Here is a 25,317-nt window from a genome sequence, read left to right on the forward strand (position 1 = left end):
TATTTTTTAGCACTATAAATGTCTTTACTGTCACTTCTAATCAATTTAATGCATCCTTGCTAAATAAAAATGATAATTTCATTCTAAAAATAAAAACCTTACTGACCCCAAACTTTTGATCACTAGTGTAATAAAAAAAATGCTGATTTAGAAATTGTGGTGAGACTTAAATAAATACGTTTAATTAAATATTGCATTATTTGTAACTGATTATATAATAGTAACTATAATTGAAGAGGTGGTGCAAATATCATTAATGAAATAGTGCTAATTTTAGATATTTTTTTTATTCACAGCAATTGGTGATCATACACTTTTTCAATCAGACCTCCCTTGAAAAACCAAGATATGAGGAATGAGATTTGATCATTACACGACTGCACAGATGTGACTCGGCTAAAAAGAAAACCAACCCATTAAGTAAAGGAATAAATTCAATACTTCATAATCAGATTTTTGCCATGTCTCTGCCTATTGTATGTTTGAGTGAAGTCCTCAGATTTTTTTGGTTCACTTTAAAGATACTAGATTGACAATTACAGCAAGTCATTACAGCAAAGGTTATTCACTATTAAGTTAAATTATTTATGGAATTAATATTACAATTGAACTTAATTTGTCCAAACGCCTCTTTAGTTATAGCATAAAGAGCTGATCAAAATGTTTACATGCATACTTGTAATGCCTGATTGTGGTCTATGAATATATATAAATTTTTTTGTTTAGATTGATAATAAATAAATACAGCTATACACCATGTATTCATTGCATTTGTTTAAATTTCTACCTGTAAACTTTCATCAACCATAGATAACATTGACAATGTGATTTTAGTGTAACAAAGCATTCAATACAAATACAGCATTTTAATGTACTGATTGTAACATTGCACTGTCCAAGGTTTCTTTGATTTATTAGCTTTATAGCACAAGAATTATTAAACAGTGTGGTCTAGAATCCAATACATGTTCTCCATAAAGCACTTAAACAGCCTCAGAAAAGAAGCTGGGAAAAAACACATTCTGTGCTGTTATCTGAATGCACACAGACACAATCATCAAACATTGTAAATGAACTGCAAGACGGCCTTGAGCTGATAACAGCTCCTTGAATGATAGCAGCCGATACTGTTGGAGCCTTTTGTATTTGATAAATGTAGCATAAGACAATGTTGTCTTACGTCAGCTTATATATTTAGGCCACAGCACATCAGCATTGAATCATGAAAGATTCCCACGGCCGTCATCACCAGTGTTTACCTTCTTCCAACATTCATGAGTCTTTGCAGAAGCACTGACATCTGTAACAAGTGTTTAAAGTTATTCACCCTGAGGTCAGCCAAGATGAAGATGAGATTTTTTCTTATTCTGAACAAAATTGGAGAAATTTTGCATTACATAATTTGCTTTCCAGTGGATCCTCTGCAGTGAATGGGTGCCGTCAGAATGAGATTTAAAACATCTGATAAAAAACATCACAATAATCCACAAGTAATCAACACGACTGCAGCCATCAAATTACATTTTGTAATTGTAATGTCAAACCACTTGACTACGAGTCCTCTATCCATAATTATGTTTATTCCAATGTAAAAGTCATCTCATCTGATTCAAGAGAAATATTCACAGATCAAATACAGTTTAGAAGCAAAAACAGTCCAAAACATTTGTTGATGTAGATCACTTGTGAATTATGATGTTTTTATCAGCTGTTTGGACTCTCATTTCAACAGCACCCATTCACTGCAGAGGATCCGCTGGTGAGCAAATGATACATTTCTCCAGATCTGCTCAGATGAAGAAACAAACTCATCTACATTTTGGATGGCCTAAGGGTGAGAAATGTTTCAGCAAATTTTCATTTCAGGCTGATCTTTTCTTTTTAAAGTAAGCAAAGGACGTTAAATAACATATTTATCCTCAAACAATGGAATATTCACTCCATTTATGACTGATATTAAGCATTTTATTGAGAACTCTCTGATCTCAACACATTCTCAATGGAAGCCATTGCCTTGGCAGACAAACTAGGGCAATCTGTTAGTTACCCACACGGAAGATCCAGCTGTAGTCACATGAGAGATCCCAGACTCTCATGCAGGCCACAGCAACAGCTCATCCCTCTCAATGGATCTAAAATAGGTCATATCAGACCACATAGGCTTTATTTCCAGAGCTCCCATTAGCTTCACAGTGAATCTGTCCGCCTGCGGGTGAACACTGCAGACATGCTCTTCACAATGCCCTTGATGCCTGCTAACTTTTTCACAGACACCCTGGACTCTCTGATGCAATGCACCAGCCCATGGAAAACCATGAGGACACTGTGGTAGTTCTCAGCAGCTGAGACCTCATAAAACTGACAGTCTGCAGAGAGTGCAAGAAGCCTGCCCTCTTCGCTGAGGACTGTACGACGGTGGTCCAGGTCCCTCTTGTTTCCCACAATAACTATGGGCATCTTCTCAAAGCCCAGAATGTCTTTATTGGTTTTGATTATTTGAATAAGTCTGGAGACCGCGTTGAAACTGGCTCGGTCACAGACGCTGTAGACCAGCACAAAACCATTTGCCCACTGGACTCTCTTTTCGTACATCAAGGACTCGGAAGACAGGTCCTGCTGAGAAGACAAACATTAGGTATTCGTTCAACATTCAGATGGTGTATAGAATATGTGTTATTCTCTAAATATATACAAAAAAAAACTGCATAAAAAACCCCCCAAGCTAATACCATAAAAATAACCAGCTTAGCTGGTTTAAGATGGTCTTATAGCCTGTACAAGATTATATACAGTTGGTTTATCTAGCCTAACAAGTTACACAAAGTAAAAGTTGTATCTTGGCCATATTTTGTCCTATACTAACAAACCATAAATCAATGGAAATATTGTTTATTCAGCTCTCAGATGATGTATAAATCATCTAAATCAAAATATAAATCATATAAATCTTATGACTGGTTTTGTGCTCCAGGGTCACATGCATATAAAAGATAGGTTAAAAACTTGATAGAAAGTTAACTGGTTCTGAAACACTGAATCACCTGTGAATATGGTGCATCCCATATATTCAAAGTTTGCTCTCGTCCATCCACAACAACATTGTGAGTGTAAAGGGACTCTGTAGAGAAACCAGCGTATCAGTTATAATGAAATGTAAAATATATAAAATAAAAACTTATAAACTTATAAATAAATCAATAAAAAGGCAACATACCAATATCCCCATATTCCCCGATGAATCTACGAGTCAGGAATCGGACAATAAGTGCTGCAAAACACAAAACCTATGAGCGTTAACGAAAGGAAATTTCCTTATACGGCAAATGTTTTTAAAGTTACAAAAGATGACTGAAGAAGAAAGAAATGCATTTCATGGATGTATATCATGGAATACTTCCTAAAAAATAAACTTACCAGATTTTCCAACATTGTCTGTGCCGAGCACCACAACGTTTGCATCCATTCTCTGTCCGTTTAGTCCGGTCATGTCCTTTACAGATGCTGCAAGTGATCTGGCGCGTGTCCGCCGCGGTCAACAACGTTGAGGAGTCGGCGTGGCTTCATTTGACGTGCTCGCTCCAGTGACGCTGATGTGCCCGCCCCGACGCTGAGATTCACGAGCAGATACTCAAATAAAGCAATCACAACAAACATTGCATGACTGTCCGATGATGGCTTGAAAGACATAAAAGAGCGGTGTGTCAGTAAACGGCATTTAATTGCCATACTTTGCAGAGGGAGAGAGAGAGAGCTGTGAATACTGTATTTGTTGTCATTGTTTACATGGATTGTTCATACTTTGAAACTGTTTTAGACCACAAGGTGGTGTATAGGCTACTAAAAAGAATTGCTTCTACTTTTATTTATTTATTTATTTTATTTTTATTTTATTTTATTTTATTTTTGTATAAACTATATACAGTCATGGTCAAAAGTTTTGGCCGTGACATACATTTTTTGTTTTGCAAAGACTGCTGCTTCAGTATTTGTAGATTATTTTTCCACATGATTCTACTGAAAAACCATGATAAGCATATCATACGTTTTAAAGGCTTTTACTGGCAAAAATATATAATGAGTCAATATTTACAGTGTTGACCTTTGTTCTTCATAACCTCTGCAATTCGCTCTGTCATGCTGGATATTAGCTTCTGGGTCAAATCCTGACTGATGGCGATCCATTCTTGCCTTATTAGTTCTCGGAGTTGATCACAATTTTTGGCCTTCTGCTTGTCCACTCACCTTTTTGAGGACTGACCACAGGTTCTCTATGGGGTTGAAATCCGGGAGTTGTCTGGCCACGGATCCAAAATTTCAAAGTAATGATCTTCAAGCCACTTCTTTATCGCTCTTGCTTTGTGAAACGGTGCTCCATCATGCTGGAAAATGCAAGGATCATCACTAAACTGCTCATGGATCATTGGGACAAGTTGCTTTTGCAGGACGTTTTGATACCATTCTTTATTCATGGCAGTGTTCTGGGGCAGAATTTTTTGAGAGAGCCCACTCCTTTGGTTGAAGCAACCCCACACATGGATGGATTCCCACATGGAAAAAACCTATATAAACATATATGTTTCAATATAGGTTTTGATATAGGTTTTTAGTATATGTGACATATATAAAATTGGCCGTTTTCCTATATATACACATATATATGAACATATATATGTACATATATGCACACATATATTTACACATATATGTACATATATTTACACATATATGTACACATATATATATGTGCATACATATACCTATATAGGTACATATATGCACGTATATATGCACCTATATGTTCACCTATAATAGTAAAATTAAAATACATAGCTGCTAGGCAACATAAATAAAAGTCCAAAATGTAGAAATGTACATTATTTACTTACTCAAGATCAATCAAATAGTACAAACCAAAAAAATATAGTACAAGAACAAAAATAAGACAAAAAACCTGCTAGGCAACATAAATAAAAGTCCGAAATATAGAAATGTACATTATGTATTTACAAGAACAATCAAATAGTACAAGAACAAAAATAAGACAAAAAACTGAACAGAAAAAAAAAATTATCTTTATTATTCTTAGAAGGTCTGTCATGATGCGCCTCATCATCCTCCTCCTCCGCCGCCTCCTCCTCCTCTTCCTCTTCCTTCCTGCACTATCCAATGACGTTTGATAGGGTGTCCGAGATTTTTATTTTTTCCTCTTTTTTTGGCGCACAAATTTTTTAGCGGATAGGCATTTTCGTCCATGGCCGGCAGCCATATCACCCTGGAGCCCAAGATCGGTTTCCCACTGAAGCTAAGCAGGGCTGAGCCTGGTCAGTACTTGGATCGGAGACCTCCTGAGAAAACTAGGTTGCTGCTGGAAGAGGTGCTAGTGAGGCCAGCGGGGGGTGCTCACCCTGTGGTCTGTGTGGGTCCTAGCGCCCCAGTGTAGTGATGGGGACACTATACTGTCAACAAGCACCGTCCTTCGGATGAGACGTTAAACCGAGGTCCTGACTCTCTGTGGTCATTAAAAATCCCAGGATGTCTTTCGAAAAGAGTAGAGGTGTGACCTCGGCATCCTGGCTAAATTCGCCCATTGGCCTCTGACCATCATGGCCTCCTAACAATCCCCATGTCTACTGATCGGCTTCATCACTCTGTCTCCTCTCCACCACTAAGCTGGTGTGTGGTGGGCGTTTTGGCGCACTATGGCTGCCGTCGCATCATCCAGGTGGATGCTGCACACTGGTGGTGGATGAGGAGATACCCCCTGACTATGTAAAGTGCTTTGAGTGCCTAGAAAAGCGCTATATAAATGTAATTAATTATAATTATTATTATTAATAGAAAATATGAGCTAGGCATCATGTATGACAGTCAAAATGGGATATGAGCTACAAAATGACCAGATCCTGCCATTAGCTATATAGAAGACATATCTTGTATGTATAGGGCTTATATGTGGATATGAAGAAGCAATACAGGAGACCTATATCTCCTGTATATGCACATATATGCACCTCAATTTTGCCTATATGTGGCATATATACTCATACATGCAGCATATATACAGTATATATACGGCATATATGCAGCATATATGCACATATATGCAGCATATATATTATCATATATGTGCATATATGCAGCATATATGTGCATATACACTGCATATAGGTTATGCGCATATATCCACATATAGGTTCTTTCCATGTGGGTGGTCTCAAGATGCTTCACTGTTGGTACGTCACAGGACTCATGGTAGTGTTCATCTTTACTTCTCTGAACAATCGATTTTCCAGATGTCCCAAACAGTCAGAAGAGAGCTTCACTAGAGAGGTGACCATTGCTAACAAGAACACAATGATTGGAAACTCTTCTTCCCTCCTTTTATAGCAATCAGTCTGCTCTTACAATCTATTTAGTATGATAGTGATTTCACCTGACTAGTACTTATTCACACTTTCACATGTGCTACTGATATGAATAGTCAATTATGTCTTTATATTTACTTTTATTATTATTATTATTATTATTATTGGTCTGTGTGTTGTTGTTATCTCTGTGTATTGGAAGCTTATGTCACTAAAACAAATTCCTTGTAAGCGTAAGCATACTTGGGAATAAAGCTCTTTCTGATTCTGATTCTGAGCTGGTCATTTTGTGTCAGGATCAAAAACAATGAAATTTGTTTGTTTGTTTGTTTGATTTTTGGGAATTGGCATTTTTGGGCCAATGAAGATTTTAGCAATTATTTAAAATACATCTGATCGCTCTACACAATAATCTAGAAACAATGTGAATGAATACCACAAAAGCTTAAGCAGAAAACTTAGCAAAACACAAAATTTGTCGCTGCCATGACTGTACAGCATATTTTGAAGTAAAAAGTACACATTTTTAGCTAATTGTTTTATATCCATGCTGAAAAAATATATATATAAACCAACACAGAACTTCTAATGGTTTCCACTACAAACACCATTAAAACATTTAAAACCATCAACTATAACTATAAACCATTAACAAATGCTTCCCTGTAGTTTGTTTTGTGACATATTCCCTTAGGATGTATGAGTTTTAACAAGCCATCTAAATGCGACGATTACCAGTAGAGACCCACAGTGATGATTACAGTTTCCATTAAAACCAAAACCATTACACATTCTGTGAAGGTATATATATATATATACATTTAATGAATTTCTGTTTTCCTGGACAATAATGATGAAATGTTCATTAGCTTATTATAGCTATGGCCTAAAGGCTTGTTCACATCAACAACGATAATGATGACTAGCCATAAAGTTTTAAAAAATTGAGAATAGTGGAGTTTACACCACGATGTGCAGTGCCTTTCAAAATTTGGGATCAGTAAGATTTTTCATGTTTTTAAAGAAGTTTATTATGCTCATCAAGACTGCATTTATTTGATAAAAAAATACAGATTTTTATTTTGTGAAATATTATTGCAATTTAAAATAACAGTTTTCTATTTAAATATATTTTTTAAATATATAATTTATTCCTGTGAAGGTACAATAATATTTTCAATATCAATAATCTTGAGTGTGACACGAATGATCCTTCAGAAATCATTCATGTTGGAGACAATTGTGCTGCTGAATATTTGTTCAGATGTGATACTTTTTTTCAGGATTCTTTGATAAATAAAAAGTTAAAATAAAAGTGTATATTTAAAATAGACATTTTGTGTCACACGTGTTATTTTGAATGAACATGTAGCACTGAAGACTCGACTAATGGCTGATGAAAATTCATTGCTGCATCCCATAAATAAATTATATTTTAAATGATATTAAAATAGGAAGCCAGTATTAAAAATATTTCACAATAGTATTGCTTTTCTGTATTTTTGAGCAAATTAATACAGCCTTGATGAGCATAAGATTTAACTCCATTAAAAACATTAAAACTCTTACTGATTACACCCTTATAGATGAACTATAAAATTATTCATCAGTGACAACACTGATCAATTTATTTTTCCTGTGGTAAAAGCCAGGAAATGAAAAATGAAATACACTGTGAAATGTATTATCCATATCTGGCCACTAGGGTGCAGTATAATCACAATAATTATACATCTAATAGGACAAAAAAAGATTTGTCTGCAGTATTTAGATTGTTAGGTTAGTTAAAACACTATCCATTTTTAGGAGGGCAGTGTGTGAGTGCCTCTCACGTTTTGTATAATTGTTTTTAATGGGTATTCTTTTTTTTTTCACCTGCCAGTAAGGAAAAAAAAAACTGTCCACCACCAAATTCACCAATAAATATGTCCCTTAATAATATAATGCAAAATCAAATAAAATACAAAACTGATCACACTATATATAAAATTTAATATAAGACACTGCATAATGTTGCCACACACAATCCAGAACAGAAACTATGTGTGCACCTTCATCAGTATGCATATAAGCATATGTTGCTTTATTGAATAACAGCTGTTTTTATGCTAAGCGTTCACAAACTGATGAAGGTGGCCACAGTGTTTCAGTTCTGGTTTGTGTGTGGCCATATCATGCAGTGTCCTCATTAAAGATATGGGTGGCCTGGAGGAAGCAGCTCCTTATGATTTATGTACTGGTCCAAAGAATGTGGTGCCATTTTCCTAACTGCAGCGTTGAGAACAAGCTATTGTTTTTGGGTGGCTTGGATCCTCAGTAATTCCTCAAAAAGCAGCAGAAGACACACCCTTTCCACAAGCACTTAATTACCCCACACCCTTAAACCAATGAACAAAAATGTAGTCCTATTTTTCTTCTCTGAATTAATCCTCTTCTCTAGCTTGCTCTCTAATCTGTTTAATAAACAAGGAATTGTGTTGTTGGTTCTCTGACAAATTGTGCTGTTCCTTCGGTTATATACTCAGTTGACTGTCTGCACGTCTCTGCCGTAGTTGTTCTGCTCCCATGCCAGGCGGTAATACTACCTGATGGGTTGCTTTAAATAGTGCTTGTGTAGAAAGGAGGTCCTCATAAACTTCTCCTGCTTCTGAAGTCACGCTGCTGTCCCACCCTGACTGAGCTGTTGGTTTGGTTTGTGTGATTCATTTCATCTGTGACTGTCTGAAGGTGTGAAGCTGCTTTTTTTTCACTAATGGAAGAGTCATGTAAAGCAGTTCAGTTATGTGTGTATCAGACTCAGACATTAGTTTTCTATGAAGGGGCGCTATTTGCCCCTGGGATTGATTTCTGGGACATTTTCTATTTAATTTTTTTAATCTTTTTTAAAGTCTATAGAATTAACTTATTGTTTTTTTTCTTATTTAAGTATTTATTTAAATGTTTAAATCAACCAATCAGGATTTGATCAACATAAAAAAATTAACCTTTAAAAAAAAAAAATTCCATACTGACCTCATAAAAAGCTCTATCAAACTAATTTGAGGCCATTCTGTTGAAATGAAAAAGTGTAAAGGGTTTCGGTGCTATAAAAACTGCTTTCTTGAACACATTAAAATCATATTTCTGTGAATTGCTTATGAATGATCCATGCACACCTTAGTCTCACCTGGATTGTTGAATGTTTCCATTTTTAGCCATCTATATTTTTAAAAATCTGGAAAATTCAAGGCAATGACAAGAAATGGGCCATATGAGCACAATATAATGTGATATAGTTCATTACATACTTGACAGACAGTAACATGTAGCATTCTGTTCTGCGATCGCGCTGCAGGGTTAGAAGAGCACAGTGTGCTCTTCTACGATTCTCTTAGGAAAATGTTGTAATGCCTTGTGAAATGAATTATGTATATTAGATACTGGTAGCACCAAAGAGGATGTAGATAATATTGTACACACCCTGGGGCCACTTCTTTAATTTCGAAGCTGTCAGAGGTTATATTTGCTCTAATTGCAACACACATGTGTGAAATATTGCAGGAGTGTCTTAGAGACAACATATATCCTGTACAGGTGAATTAAATTTACTCCCATATAAACTGAGTGTGGCAGGGGGGGCGTGGTTTAGCGAAGTCTGCAGCGGGAGAGAGAATCAGGAGACGAGCGGTAAGTGAGTGGTTTGAGCAAAAATTATCATCACCTGTTTCTGTCAGGTGTTGCTGAAATGAAGGACCCAGATGCAGTAGAAATGCAACAAGAGTTTTATTCAGTGATAATTCAAACTGCTGAATTCCAGATCCACAATCCCAGAACTCAATAAAGGAGATCAGAGTCCAAACAGATATGTTCCAGGCGAGCGGTAGTCAGTATCAGGCGATGGTCATTAAAGATGATAGCCCAGGCAGATTCAGAGAGATCCACAAATCTAGATAATAATCCAGAGCAAACAATCCAAAAGTCCCAATGAACAGACCACTGGTCAAGGAGCATAGACAATCCAGACAGCAGTTGAAATAACTGAGCAGAAAAAAAAGAGAAACTGAGAAAAAAATACAAAACTATAACTGATGAATCAAAACAAGAAACGCATAAAAAGCGTCAACAACAAAACACACTGGCAAAGACAAAGAGAAAACATGAGATTTAAATAAGGAAAAAATAAATGAGGAAATGACAAACAGCTGAGAACGCATACACAACCGCGCTGATTGCAAAGCGCAATCAGCTGAATGCGGCTGGCACGCGCAAGTGAAAAACAAAACAAATCAACATGTGCACAAACACGTCGATCGCAAAATGCGAACAGCTGATCTTGGCCGGCAAGTGCAAACAGAAACAAAAACAAAGGCTCCAGCAGGAGCGAGAGACAGATCAAACCTGAGCCCTGACAGTACCCCCCCTCCCAGGAACGCCACCCGGCGTACTCCTGGTCGAGGGAGACTGAGGACGATGAAACTCCACGATGAGGGAGTGGTCCAGAATGTCCCGAGCTGGGACCCCCTAGATCTCTCTTCCGGAACGTAGCCGTCCCAATCCACTAAATATTGAAAACCCCGTCCACGGCACCTGGAATCAAGAATCCGCCTGACGATAAAGGCTGGAGCGCCCTGAATCATCAGGGGAGGAGGGGGGGTGGGGATAGAAACATGAGAATGGGAAGAACGTATAACAGGTTTAACACGAGAAACATGAATGACAGGATGGACATGACAGAGAGGTTGAGGCAACCGAAGCCGCACCGCCACCGGACTGACCACCTTGACAATGGAATAAGGCCCTATAAATTTGGGTGCCAACTTACGGGCCAGAACCCGAAGTGGCAGATCTTTGGTAGAGAGCCACACCCTTTGCCTCAGTCCCACGGCGGTCAGCAGCTCTTTTAGTGCATTCCCCAGACCAGACCAACGCTTCCCTGGCCCTCCTCCAGGTACGATAACAGCGCTGCATAAAAGCCTGGACTGAGGGAACTGCGGCCTCAGCAGCCTGGGAAGGAAACAGAGGGGGTTGATAACCAAGACAACACATGAACGGGGAAAACCCAGTCGAGGACACCGGCAAGTTATTCAGCCCAAGTTAGCTGCTGACTCCAGGAGGAGGGGTTATGGGAAGCCAGGCATCGGAGCATCCGCTCGAGATCCTGGTTTGCACGCTCGGTTTGGCCGTTGGTCTGTGGATGGAATCCTGAGGACAAACTAGCGGAGGCACCCAGTCGTCGACAGAATTCCCTCCAAAATTGGGACACGAACTGGGGCCCCCTGTCAGAGACCACATCCTCCGGAAGACCATGAATCCAGAAGACGTGGTCAATGACCACACGGGCCGTCTCCCTAGAGGAAGGGAGTTTAGGAAGGGGAATGAAGTGAACCGCCTTAGAAAAGCGATCCACAACATTAAGAACCACCGTATTGCCGCTGGATGGAGGGAAACCAGTAACAAAATCCAGGGCAATATGTGACCAGGGGCGGGATGAAGCAGACCAACGGGAGGTTGATTGGAAGATTTGTTTTGAGCACAAACCTCACAAGCACCCACGAACCGACGGATGTCCTCAGCCATGACCGGCCACCAAAAACGCTGACGGATGGCTGCCAGCGACCTCCTCACACCACGATGACACGTGAGTTTAGAAGAGTGACCCCACTGCAAGACGGCGGTGCGGACTATATCAGGCACAAATAACAAACCCGCCGGACACCCCATGGGCACCTCAACCTGAGCTAATGCTCGCCTGACCCGACCCTCGATACCCCAGGTGACGGCCCCCACCACACGGCCCAAAGGCAAAATGGTGTCAGGAGGAGACTCGTCAACAGGCATATCAAACTGCCGGGACAGAGCATCGGGCTTGCCATTCTTAGAACCCGGCCTGTAAGACAACACAAAGTTGAAGCGTCCAAAAAACAGTGCCCAACGAGCCTGTCTGGAGTTCAGCCTTTTGGCAGTTTTAATGTACTCCTGATTTCTATGATCAGTCCAAACCAGAAATGGAGTAACCGTCCCCTCCAACCAGTGATGCCACTCTCCCAAAGCCAAGCGAACTGCCAGCAGCTCTCTGTTGCCGATGTCATAATTTCGTTCTGAGGGAGAAAGGCGATGAGAAAAATAAGCACAAGGATGCAACTTATTATCATGAGGGGATTTTTGGGAAAGAACTGCTCCGACACCAACCTGTGACGCGTCCACCTCCACCACAAACTGTCTACTAGGATCCAGCAAAATAAGAATAGGAGCAGTAGGGAATCTGGATTTCAACTCGTCTAAAGCTGCCTGAGTAACACTAGACCAACAAAATTTGGATTTTGTGGAGGTTAATGCTGTCAGAGGGGCCGCTACCTGGCTGTAATTTCTAATAAAACGCCTATAGAAATTGGAAAAGCCCAAAAACTGTTGTAAAGCTTTTCTTGAGCCAGGTACCGGCCAGTCAGAGACAGCTCCAACCTTCGCAGGGTCCATGCGAATCCCCTCCGCCGAGATGATCGACCCCAAGAACGAAACCGACTGGGTGTGAAAAGTACACTTCTCCGCCTTCACAAACAATTGATTCACCAACAACCGCTGAAGCACTCGTCTGACGTGCTGGACGTGCACCTGGAATGATTGAGAAAAAATTAAAATATCATCCAGGTACACAAAGACAAAGTCGTTAATCATATCTCTCAGCACGTCATTGACGAGCGCTTGGAAGGCGGCTGGAGCATTGGAAAGCCCAAAAGGTAAAACAAGATATTCAAAATGCCCGGTGGGCGTGTTAAAAGCCGTCTTCCATTCATCCCCCTTCCTAATCCGAACTAGATGATAAGCATTGCGTAGATTGTTACGGCTGGCTCATATACCCCAACATAAAAGAGGCAAACAACCAAATGCTTTAACAAAAAAACAATTTATTAACAAATCAAGCAAACCAGTATTAAACAATCAAAAGAAAACGACGTCTAGGGGAAAAAACACACACGTGTGGTTACTAAAACAATATCTGGCACTAGAAATAAATATGGAAAAAACAAAGACACAAAGAAAATAAGAAGTGAGAGAAATCAGACCTCTCACTCCAAGTCACAGGTCTATATACCTATGGTGAGTTAATTAGGGATGGAATACACCTGTTGCCCAACTAACATCTGCACTGTGTAGCAGAGCCAGTAGGGGTAAACAGGCAGGCGTAACACCTCCCCCACAAAATGTATTCCTCTAAGGAATGCAAAAAAAAAAAAGAAATAACAGCAACAAATTCTCCACGATTTATCCCACTCCACTTGGTTCCTAGTTCCTGCTTCCTGGGCCCTAGGAAACAGGATAGAAAGAGAAGAGAGAAAGGGAAAAAGGAGAAACACCAAAAGATATATCCTCATGCGCGAGATAGGGCATCAGCGATGACATTTTCACTGCCCCGGATGTGTTTAATGTCAAGGGAAAATGGTTGTAAGAAGAGACTCCACCGCATTAACCTCTGATTACCATCCTTCATTCGGTGTAAAGACACCAGAGGATTATGGTCAGTACAAACCACGATAGGACTTGCAGACGATCCCAGATAGATTTAAAAATATTGGATGGCCAAAACAAGGGCAAGTGTCTCCCTTTCCACAACAGAGTAAACCCGCTGATGGACATTTAATTTTTTTGAAAAATAACAGACTGGATGTTCTACTCCATCCTGACTTCTCTGTAGGAGAACAGCTCCGGCTCCAGTATCACTGGCGTCGACAGCTAAACAAAAAGGCTGAGAAAAACCTGGCGCAACGAGCACAGGAGCACTAGCCAACAGTGCTTTGGCTCCCTCAAATGCCTGTTGGGTAATAGTGGTCCAATTAAAGGATACTTTCGTACTTATAAGATCGGTCAAGGGTGCTACAATAGAGGAAAAGTTTGGGCAAAACCCACGATAATATCCGGCCATTCCTAGAAACCTACGCAATTCTTTGTGATTTGTAGGCACTGGAAAAGCACAGATGGACTCAATCTTAGCTTCGATGGGGTGAACATGTCCATTTCCTACTATTTTACCTAAATAGGTAACAGTAGCTTTTCCAAATTCAGATTTTTTTGCCAAATTTAAAGTTAAAGAAGCCTCAGTCAAACGAACAAATAACTCCCTTATTTGGACTAGGTGATCTGACCAAGATGAACTATACAAAACCACATCGTCCAAATAAGCATCACAGTCAGATAAACCAGACAACACCTTATTTATAAGGCACTGGAAGGTGGCTGGAGCATTTCGAACCCCAAATGGCATAACACAGTACTGGAGAAAGTCGTCAGGTGTCACAAATGCAGACAGTTCCTTTGCTCTAACAGTCAGTGGAACCTGCCAGTACCCTTTTAAAAGGTCAAATTTGCTCACAAACTTCGCAGACCCCACTCTATCCACACAATCATCTATTCGGGGTAAAGGATAGCAGTCAGGCTTAGTGATAGAATTAAGCTTGCGATAGTCTGTACAAAATCTGTAGGATCCATCTGGTTTATTTACAAGGAGACAAGGTGAACTCCAAGCACTAAAGCTGGACTCAGCCATATTATGATCTAATAAGTAAGTCACCTCCTTTTTCAACAAGTCCCGTTTCCTAGGGTTTACCCTATACGCATGCTGCTTAATTGGTAAAGCAGAACCCACATCAATGTCATGTTCAATCACTGTAGTGCAAGTAGGCACATCAGAAAATAAGTGAGGAAAGGACTCCACTAACTGAAGAATGTCGTTTTTCTCAGAGGGAGATAGATGGGGTAAATGATGGGCCAATTTTGAATACATCTCAGAGTTATTCAATCGTCCTCCGACAACTCCTCGAGAAGGAAAATGAACGCAATCATCCCCCATACAATTCAAGGAGGAACTCTCTGAGAAAGTTCCCTCCCCACTCAAATGTGAAGAATCATCTGACACAGTGGTTACTAACCCCACAAAAGATGCAGGAGGAAAATAAGGCTTCAAAAGATTTATGTGGCAAACCTGTACTCCCTTGCGTCATTCTGGGGTTTTCAAAAGATAATTCTGTCCAGAAAGGCATTTGAGGACTGGATAAGGACCCGCAAAACGGGCTTGAAAAGGATTACTTACAAGTGGCAACAAAGCTAGTACTTGGTCTCCAACCTGAAATTTCCGAGCCACTGCTTGTTTGTTAAACAACCTCTCCATCTTACTCTGTGAATTTCCCAGTTTCCTCTGAGCAATTGCTCGAGCCTCATGCAGCTGATATTGAAAACCACTCACAAAGTCCAAAACATTTTGGGAGGGTTCAGAAGGAATCCAGTTATCAGCTAAAACCGCAGTGGGACCACAAACTTCATGACCAAATACCAGATCATTTGGACTAAATCCAATGATCTCCTGAGTAACCTCTCTAACTCCCATAAGCAGCCAAGGCAGCCCATCCTCCCAATCGGAACCAAGCTCTACACAGTATGACCGTAGCAATGACTTCAGGGTCTGATGAAATCTTTCGAGGGCCCCTTGACTCTGAGGGTGATATGCACTGGAAATATTATGACTGATTTTCAATTGTCGCAAAGCCTTAGCAAACTGACGGCGCATAAAATTTGAGCCTTGGTCAGACTGGATAACTCTAGGAATGCCAAATGTTGACATGAAAGAGGTTAAAGCTTTTAGAATTGATTTTGTAGTAATGGACCTGACAGGATATGCAGCTGGATACCGGGTAGATAAACACATAACTGTGAGTAGATACAAATGACCAGTCTTTGATCTAGGTAAAGGACCTACGCAATCAACCAGCAAATACTCAAATGGTTTTGATATAGCTGGAATAGGTTGGAGAGGAGCCACAGGGATTTTCTGGTTTGGCCTACCAGTGAGTTGGCACACATGACAAGTTCTAATAAACTTTGCCACGTCTCTTTTTAAACCAGGCCAGAAAAACTTGCGTTGCAATCGATCATATGTTTTCCTCACTCCCATATGTCCAGCCACTCCATCATGTGCTAACCCGATCACAGACTGCCTAAATTTAAGAGGAACTACCACTTGAACATAAACCTTAGTAATGGGTTCAGATTCACTGACCCACCGTCTAAGCAACATTTCATCTTTCAGGAATTAGCAAGAGGGTAGCTGAGTCTCAATATCCCCCTCGATACAAACCATTGAGAACAAAGGTTTCAGAGTTACATCAGCTAACTGTTCTTGAATCAAGTCCTCTCTAGAGACATGAAAAACAGAGGACAAAAGATCCTCTGATACTGCTTTCTCCCGAGAGACAGACTCCTCAGAAAAGAAATCAGATGAATCAGAAATGTCATCTGCCAAAGTCATACCAAGTGGTTCCCCTTCAACTGTCTCACCAACCACCTGTTTTGAGGGAACAAAACTAGACCCATCTACATCATCCTCCAAATGAACGGGTAACCCTTTTTCCATAGTTACCTCAGGATGTAAAGGAACTTCACCTTCACACAGTCGGTCGGTTTTAAGTTGTTTTCCTCTGGCTCAGGTGACAGCACAGGAATGAAACGCGTGGGGAAATTTCAGACCACATTCATCAGGAACATCGGCAGACATAGGTGAGGAGACTACAACAGTAGATGGTACAGGTTTTGATGCTCCCCAGACATTTCCCTGAGCAAGATCGTTCCCCAAGATGAAAGAAACCCCTGGCACAGGAAGGGAAGCCCGTACTCCCACAATCGCATCACCAGTTACAAGATCAGAGATAAGATGTACCTTATGTAAGGGAACTTTTAAGAAAGTCATTTCTATCCCCCTAATCAATACATCCTTCCCAGTCGCAGTCTGACCTGAGAGTGGAAGAACTCCCTCTAGCAAAAATGATTGAGAAGCTCCGATGTCTCTCAGGATCCTCAAAGAAACTTTTTCTTCTTGTCCTGGCAAAGACACAAAGCCGTTAGTAATAAATGGAGCATACTCAGTATAATTATATTAGCACAAAGAGCGCGAGTCCCATATGGCAGTACCCCAGTCGCGGGGGCGCGTCCGGCCAGAAGAGAAATCACGTAAGCCACTCTGGATCAGTCTAATGCATAAGTCTGGGGTTTAAGTGAAAAAACTACTTCACACTGAATAAGAAATGAACGACAATTAGTTGGTTCACCAGCATAAACAGGAGGGTTATTAATACGGGGCTCATGACCAGTGGCCTGTTGGGATGCTGCAGATGAAACATTGAGATCGACGGGCTGAAGATAGCGTAACTTCTCCGAGAGCTCAGTAACTCGTGCAACCAAGGCATCCACAGTGTGACGAGCATGTGAGAGTTCCTCAGCCTGACGATTCAACATCGCTCCCTGATGTTCAATGGCAGCTCGGAGCTGAACTTCTTCTGCTGGGTCCATAATGGCCAGTGTGTTATGTCAGGTGTGGCTGAAATGAAGGACCCAGATGCAGTAGAAATGCAACAAGAGTTTTATTCAGTGATAATTCGAACTGCTGAATTCCAGATCCACAATCCCAGAACTCAATAGAGTAGATCAGAGTCCAAACAGATATGTTCCAGGCGAGCGGTAGTCAGTATCAGGCGATGGTCATTAAAGATGATAGACCAGGCAGATTCAGAGAGATCCACAAATCTAGATAATAATCCAGAGCAAACAATCCAAAAGTCCCGATGAACAGACCACTGGTCAAGGAGCATAGACAATCCAGACAGCAGTTGAAATAACTGAGCAGAAAAAAAGAGAAACTGAGAAAAAAATACAAAACTATAACTGATGAATCAAAACAAGAAACGCATAAAAAGCGTCAACAACAAAATACACTGGCAAAGGCAAAGCGCAATCAGCTGAATGTGGCTGGCATGCACAAGTGAAAAAACAAAACAAATCAACACGTGCACAACCACGTTGATCGCAAAATGCGAACAGCTGAGCTTGGCCGGCACGTGCAAACAGAAACAAAAACAAAGGCTCCAGCAGGAGCGAGAGACAGATCAAACCTGAGCCCTGACAGTTTCTTGTTCCAGTAATTGGCGTTCCAGTAATTCTTGTTCCTTCGCGATGGCCCAAAAGCTCTGGGACTCCTGCCGCAAGTGTCTACTGGCCGAGGGAAGTGACGTGGAGCATCTCATCGACCTGGTGGTGCTGGAGCAGTTTGTCGCTCGGCTGCCCAAGAAGACGGCCGAGTGGGTCCAGTTCCACCGCCCCACGTCGCTGGACTCGGCCATCCATCTGGCGGAGGACCACATGGTGGCGTGCCCAGGGGTCGGCGAACCCCTGCCCTCTAACTCTCTCTCTCCTTCTCTCTCTTCCCCCTCTCTCTCTCTCTCTCCTTCTCTCTCTTCCCCCTCTCTCTCTCGCCATGTCCCTCTCCCTAGGTCCCATCCAGCCGGCCCTCCTCGTGTCTCCTCGGTTTGACCAAGGGCACTTCGTGAGTCCAGGGGCCCCGCCCAGGGGGGCGAGTACCAAATACCTGTGAGTATCAAGGGGGGTGCATATCCGGCCTTGGTGGATTCAGGATGCAACCAAACCTCAATCCATCAAAGCCTGATTCAACCGGGGCATTGGATACAAGCCACGTGGTTAAGGTGCGGTGCATACACGGGGATGTGGTGGAGTATCCGGTCGTCCCAATTATTATTCAATTTCGGGGACAAAAGCATAGTGTAGAGGTGGCGGTTAGTCCCCACCTCCGGCATCCGATAATTTTGGGAACGAATTGGCCCGCGTTTACGGTTTTATTGGGGTCATTATGTGCGGATGCCTCTTAGGGAAGTAAGGCACGGAAGGAGACCGCGTGGGTACAGGTGGGAGAAACTGAACCGGGACTGCTGGGGTCTGCTTCAGGGGAACCGAACGAAACCGGGAGACTGATTCTCTCCGAGCATGATGACTTTCCTCTGGAGCAGTCTCAGGATGAGACATTAAAGCATGCATTTCACCAGGTCCGCTCCATCGATGGCCAGCCTCTCCAACCTGCCCTCCTGCTCACCTATCCGTATTTTCCCATTTTAAAAGACCGGTTGAATCGAGTGACCCAAGACGCTCAGACAAAAGTGAATACAACCCAATTGTTAATTCCGAAGAGCCGCAGGGAAATGCTGGTGGGGCTGGTGGGATATTATAGACGGTTTATTCCTAACAAATACCAATCTCCAACCTGCCTTCCTGCTCACCTATCCGTATTTTGCCATTTTAAAAGACCGGTTGTATCGAGTGACCCAAGACGCTCAGACAAAAGTGAATACAACCCAATTGTTAATTCCGAAGAGCCGCAGGGAAATGCTGGTGGGGCTGGTGGGATATTATAGACGGTTTATTCCTAATAAATACCAATCTCCAACCTGCCTTCCTGCTCACCTATCCGTATTTTGCCATTTTAAAAGACCGGTTGTATCGAGTGACCCAAGACGCTCAGACAAAAGTGAATACAACCCAATTGTTAATTCCGAAGAGCCGCAGGGAAATGCTGGTTGGGCTGGTGGGATATTATAGACGGTTTATTCCTAATTATTCTGATCTCACCAGCCCTTTGACTGACCTTACTAAAAAGGAGGTGCCAGATATGGTCCAGTGGACGGAGCCGTGTCAGCAGGCCTTTACCCAGGTCAAGGCTGCTCTGTGTTGCGGACCGTTGTTACACTCTCCTGATTTTTCTCTCCCTTTTCTGTTGCAGACAGACGCATCGGACAGGGAGCTGGGGGCAGTCCTGTCCCAGGAGATAGAGGGGGAGGAACGGCCGGTGCTGTACATTAGCCGGAAGCTCTCGAAGAGAGAGGCTAAGTACAGCACCATAGAGAAAGAGTGCCTTGCAATCAGATGGGCCGTCCTCACCCTCCGCTATTATCTCCTGGGACGGGAGTTCACCCTCTGTTCGGACCACGCTCCGCTGCAGTGGCTCCACCGCATGAAGGATACCGCGCGGATCACTCGTTGGTATCTAGCTCTTCAGCCTTTTAAGTTCAAGGTGGTCCACAGGCCGGGTGTTCAGATGGCGGTGGCCGACTTCCTCTCTCATTCTAACCCTATGGCGGGCCATTTGGGATAGGCAGCAACAATAAATCGCCTCATGACCCGTTTCTTTTGGCCGGGCATTGATGACAACGTGCGCAGGTGGTGCGCGTCTTGTCCGGAATGTCAGTTGGTGAACCCACCGGCCGCCCCAAAAGCGCCTTTGCGCCCTCTTCCCTTAATGCAGGTCCCCTTCGAGAGAATTGGTATGGACCTCATCGGGCCATTAGAGTGATCGGCACGAGGACATCGCTTTGCATTGGTCATAGTTGATTATGCAACACGATATCCTGAAGCAGTGGCCCTCCGCAACATTTCCATTAAAAGTGTTGCGGATGCCCTGTTTTGTCTTATCTCCCGGGTGGGGGTTTCAAAAGAAATCCTCACCGATCAGGGCACAGCGTTTATGTCACGTACGCTACGCGAACTGTACGGATTGTTGGGCATTAAATCGATTCGAACTAGCGTCTATCACCCACAAACCGACGGCCTGGTCGAACGATTTAATTGCACTCTTAAATCCATGATCCGTAAGTTTGTTCAGGAAGACGCCAAAAATTGGGATAGGTGGCTAGAGCCCTTGTTATTCGCTGTGCGAGAGGTCCCGCAAGCCTCCACGGGGTTTTCCCCCTTCGAGCTTCTCTATGGATGCCAGCCCCGGGTGGTGCTCGACGTACTGAGAGAAACTTGGGAGGAGGGACCATCTCAGGGCAAAAACGAAATTCAGTATGTGCTGGACTTCAGAACAAAACTCCACACATTGGGACGGCTATCAATGGAGAATTTGTTACAAGCCCAGGACCGCCAGAGCCAGCTGTATAACAGGGGAACTAGGTTACGCAAATTTGCACCGGGAGAGAAAGTACTTGTATTACTCCCAACGTCGAGCTCTAAATTAATGGCTAAGTGGCAGGGACCATTTGAGGTCGCACGACAAGTCGGAGATCTCGATTATGAGGTAATACGGACCGATAGGAACGGGACCCGTCAGATCTACCACCTCAACCTCCTTAAAAAATGGAATGAGGCAGAATCAGTGATGTTGGCAACGGTGATTGGGGGGGAGGATGATCTCCGACCAGAGGCGGATATCAAACCACAATCCCTCGCCCTGGCTCCAGGTGGAGATCACCTCTCGCCGTCCCAACTCACTGATTTAACGAAATTACAGGCAGAGTTTGTCGACGTCTTCTCACCCCTACCGGGCCGTATTAACCTGATTCAGCACCATATCGAGACAGAGCCGGGCGTGGTAGTTCGCAGCCAGCCGTATCGCTTACCTGAGCACAAGAAAAAAGTAGTTTAGGCTGAATTAGGCGCTATGCTTGACATGGGGGTAATAGAAGAATCCAACAGTAACTGGCGAGCCTGATAGTTTTAGTTCCGAAAACGGACGGCTCAATCCGGTTCTGTGTGGATTATCGCAAGGTGAATGCTGTGTCGAAATTCGACGCGTATCCAATGCCGCGGGTTGACGAGTTGATTGATCGGCTTGGCATGGCTCGTTTTTATTCGACATTGGACTTAACAAAGGGCTATTGGCAGATCCCCTTGTCTCCATTATCCAGAGAAAAGACAGCTTTCACAACGCCATTTGGATTACACCAATTTGTTACCCTTTCGTTTGGCTTGTTCGTGGCACCTGCTACCTTTCAGCGCCTCATGGATAAGATTCTGCGGCTCCATGCTGCATATGCGGCTGCCTACCTGGATGATATCATTATATTATATATATTTTACATATTATACTATATATTATACATATATATTATACATTATATATAATGATTGGCAGCGGCATATGAAGCATTTGAGGGTTGTCCTGAGGTCGCTGTACATTAGCCGGAAGCTCTCGAAGAGAGAGGCTAAGTACAGCACCATAGAGAACGAGTGCCTTGCCATCAGATGGGCCGTCCTCACCCTCCACTATTATCTCCTGGGACGGGAGTTCACCCTCTGTTCGGACCACGCTCCGCTGCAGTGGCTCCACCGCATGAAGGATACCAAGGCGCGGATCACTCGTTGGTATCTAGCTCTTCAGCCTTTTAAGTTCAAGGTGGTCCACAGGCCGGGTGTTCAGATGGCGGTGGCCGACTTCCTCTCCAGAAATGGGGGGGGGGGGGGGGACTGCAGGCCGGATGGCTCCCCGGCCTGAGTCGGGCGGTGGGGGTATGTGGCAGGGGGGGGTGTGGTTTAGCGAAGTCTGCAGCGGGAGAGAGAATCAGGAGACGAGCGGTAAGTGAGTGGTTTGGGCAAAAATTATCATCACCTGTTTCTTGTTCCAGTAATTGGCGTGGAGAGAGTATAAAACGCCAGGAGAGACAGAAGCAAGCGAGAGAGAGATGGACTGCTGACCCGAACCGGAACCCGAAACCGTAAAGAGTAAACCGAAAGTGTTGTGCCAACGTGTCAGAATAGAAGTCACCATTTGGTGTTTGTGAAGTTTCATTTATATTTGTTGTTAAATAAATACGTCAGCAGTCCAGCCGACCCCTTTGTCCTCTTCCTTTCCTCCAACGAACTTGTTACACTGAGCTTTACGCTATTTTTTTATTTTTTTTTTTTTTTTTTTTTTTTTTTTTTGTATTTTGTATTTTTTTTTTTTTTTTTTAAATCAATTTAAATATTAAAATGTTTAGCTAAGAATGTTGTCAGCAGTGTAGATGTTATATTCCACTTTAACTTTACTTAAACTTTATTTGAGAGCATCAGATTTAATAAATGTTGATTAAAAGCTAGTGTGCTCTTGAGAAGATGTGCAACATTATAATGACTGACACGACACCAGACCAATGATTTGCATTTGGTGGATTTTGCCTGAACTTTGATATCTAGGTACAAATCTAATATTTCTAAACCTCCTCTTATAGCAGCCATTTATTCATGCAAAGCCAGTTCCAGTAAAGCAGCTGAGTCTGTGTGTGTGCTTATGTAATTTACTCTTCTTATGGACTAATCTAAACCCTCTTCCATGTTTGATAATTCCACTCTTCCCTGGTTCAAGTGTATAGCATATTGGCTGAGTAAAGGTGTGAGATATAAGACCACTCAAGCTAAATGCCTGTCTGAAAATTATATTGGATTTACAATTCATACAGATAAACTGTCCAAAGCAAAGAGTGTCTTTGATGACTTACAACCCGAATTCCAGAAAAGTTGGGACGTTTTTTAAATTTTAATAAAATGAAAACTAAAAGACTTTCAAATCACATGAGCCAATATTTTATTCACAATAGAACATAGATAACATAGCAAATGTTTAAACTGAGAAAGTTTACAATTTTATGCACAAAATGAGCTCATTTCAATTTTGATTTCTGCTACAGGTCTCAAAATAGTTGGGACGGGGCATGTTTACCATGGTGTAGCATCTCCTTTTCTTTTCAAAACAGTTTGAAGACGTCTGGGCATTGAGGCTATGAGTTGCTGGAGTTTTGCTGTTGGAATTTGGTCCCATTCTTGCCTTATATAGATTTCCAGCTGCTGAAGAGTTCGTGGTCGTCTTTGACGTATTTTTCATTTAATGATGCGCCAAATGTTCTCTATAGGTGAAAGATCTGGACTGCAGGCAGGCCAGGTTAGCACCCGGACTCTTCTACGATGAAGCCATGCTGTTGTTATAGCTGCAGTATGTGGTTTTGCATTGTCCTGCTGAAATAAACAAGGCCTTCCCTGAAATAGACGTTGTTTGGAGGGAAGCATATGTTGCTCTAAAACCTTTATATACCTTTCAGCATTCACAGAGCCTTCCAAAACATGCAAGCTGCCCATACCGTATGCACTTATGCACCCCCATACCATCAGAGATGCTGGCTTTTGAACTGAACGCTGATAACATGCTGGAAGGTCTCCCTCCTCTTTAGCCCGGAGGACACGGCGTCCGTGATTTCCAACAAGAATGTCAAATTTGGACTCGTCTGACCATAAAACACTATTCCACTTTGAAATAGTCCATTTTAAATGAGCCTTGGCCCACAGGACACGACGGCGCTTCTGGACCATGTTCACATATGGCTTCCTTTTTGCATGATAGAGCTTTAGTTGGCATCTGCTGATGGCACGGCGGATTGTGTTTACCGACAGTGGTTTCTGAAAGTATTCCTGGGCCCATTTAGTAATGTCATTGACACAATCATGCCGATGAGTGATGCAGTGTCGTCTGAGAGCCCGAAGACCACGGGCATCCAATAAAGGTCTCCGGCCTTGTCCCTTACGCACAGAGATTTCTCCAGTTTCTCTGAATCTTTTGATGATGTTATGCACTGTAGATGATGAGATTTGCAAAGCCTTTGCAATTTGACGTTGAGGAACATTGTTTTTAAAGTTTTCCACAATTTTTTTACGCAGTCTTTCACAGATTGGAGAGCCTCTGCCCATCTTTACTTCTGAGACTCTGCTTCTCTAAGACAAAGCTTTTATAGCTAATCATGTTACAGACCTGATATCAATTAACTTAATTAATCACTAGATGTTCTCCCAGCTGAATCTTTTCAAAACTGCTTGCTTTTTTAGCCATTTGTTGCCCCCGTGCCAACTTTTTTGAGACCTGTAGCAGGCATTAAATTTTAAATTAGCTAATTAAGTGGATAAAAGTGTAAAATTTCTCAGTTTAAACATTTGCTATGTTATCTATGTTCTATTGTGAATAAAATATTGGCTCATGTGATTTGAAATTCCTTTAGTTTTCATTTTATTAAAATTTAAAAAACGTCCCAACTTTTCCGGAATTCGGGTTGTACACCTTCTTGTATACAATAAACATTTAATTTATTTAAAGGGGTCATATGATGCGATTTAAATTTTTCCTTTCTCTTTGGAGTGTTAGAAACTCTTGGTGCATAAAGTAGATCTGTAAAGTTGCAAAGACTAAAGTCTCCAATCCAAAGAAATATTCTTTATCAAAATTAAGACTCTGCCACGCCCCCCTAAAATGGCTCGTTCAAACACACTATCACATGTCTACGTACATCACTATGTGAAAATATTTGCATAATACTGTCCAAATGTTCACACAAAGAAAGAAGGCGTTGTT

At 42.0% G+C, this 25,317-nt stretch overlaps 2 protein-coding genes across 3 annotated transcripts in view; one reads left to right on the top strand and one right to left on the bottom strand.

Annotated features, from left to right (window-relative positions):
* The window catches only part of plin1 (perilipin 1), a 41,259-nt gene extending 40,806 nt beyond the window's left edge, over positions 1–453 (top strand). The window contains exon 8 of the mRNA XM_059506397.1: positions 297–453. Coding sequence (XP_059362380.1) covers positions 297–359 — 63 coding nt within the window. The 3' untranslated portion in view covers positions 360–453. The remainder of the gene's footprint in view (positions 1–296) is intronic.
* A 1,490-nt stretch (positions 454–1,943) lies between these two features.
* On the bottom strand, positions 1,944–3,592 carry LOC132101439 (ras-related and estrogen-regulated growth inhibitor-like protein). Of its 2 annotated transcripts, none has more exons than XM_059506399.1 (4): positions 3,415–3,592; positions 3,215–3,268; positions 3,042–3,118; positions 1,944–2,613 (listed from the first exon to the last, which is right to left on the bottom strand). In XM_059506399.1, exons 1-4 carry the CDS (start codon positions 3,485–3,487, stop codon positions 2,188–2,190), a joined length of 630 nt encoding a protein of 209 aa, XP_059362382.1. In that variant the 5' UTR covers positions 3,488–3,592; the 3' UTR covers positions 1,944–2,187. The 2 variants fall into 2 exon arrangements, with proteins under 2 accessions (XP_059362382.1, XP_059362381.1); XM_059506398.1 differs by having other exon boundaries at positions 1,944–2,616.
* Between the last annotated feature and the right edge of the window lie 21,725 nt (positions 3,593–25,317).

This window comes from Carassius carassius, chromosome 23 (assembly GCF_963082965.1).
Source record: "Carassius carassius chromosome 23, fCarCar2.1, whole genome shotgun sequence".
Taxonomy (NCBI): domain Eukaryota; kingdom Metazoa; phylum Chordata; class Actinopteri; order Cypriniformes; family Cyprinidae; genus Carassius; species Carassius carassius.

Excerpts from the sequence above, each read along its gene's own strand:
- LOC132101439 (XM_059506398.1), bottom strand. The coding sequence starts at position 3,487 with ATGACCGGACTAAACGGACAGAGAATGGATGCAAACGTTGTGGTGCTC. Across the intron at positions 3,269-3,414 it reads AGACAATGTTGGAAAATCTG|CACTTATTGTCCGATTCCTG; the intron begins GTAAGTTTATTT and ends TGTGTTTTGCAG. Across the intron at positions 2,617-3,041 it reads GGGATGCACCATATTCACAG|CAGGACCTGTCTTCCGAGTC; the intron begins GTGATTCAGTGT and ends TTGTCTTCTCAG.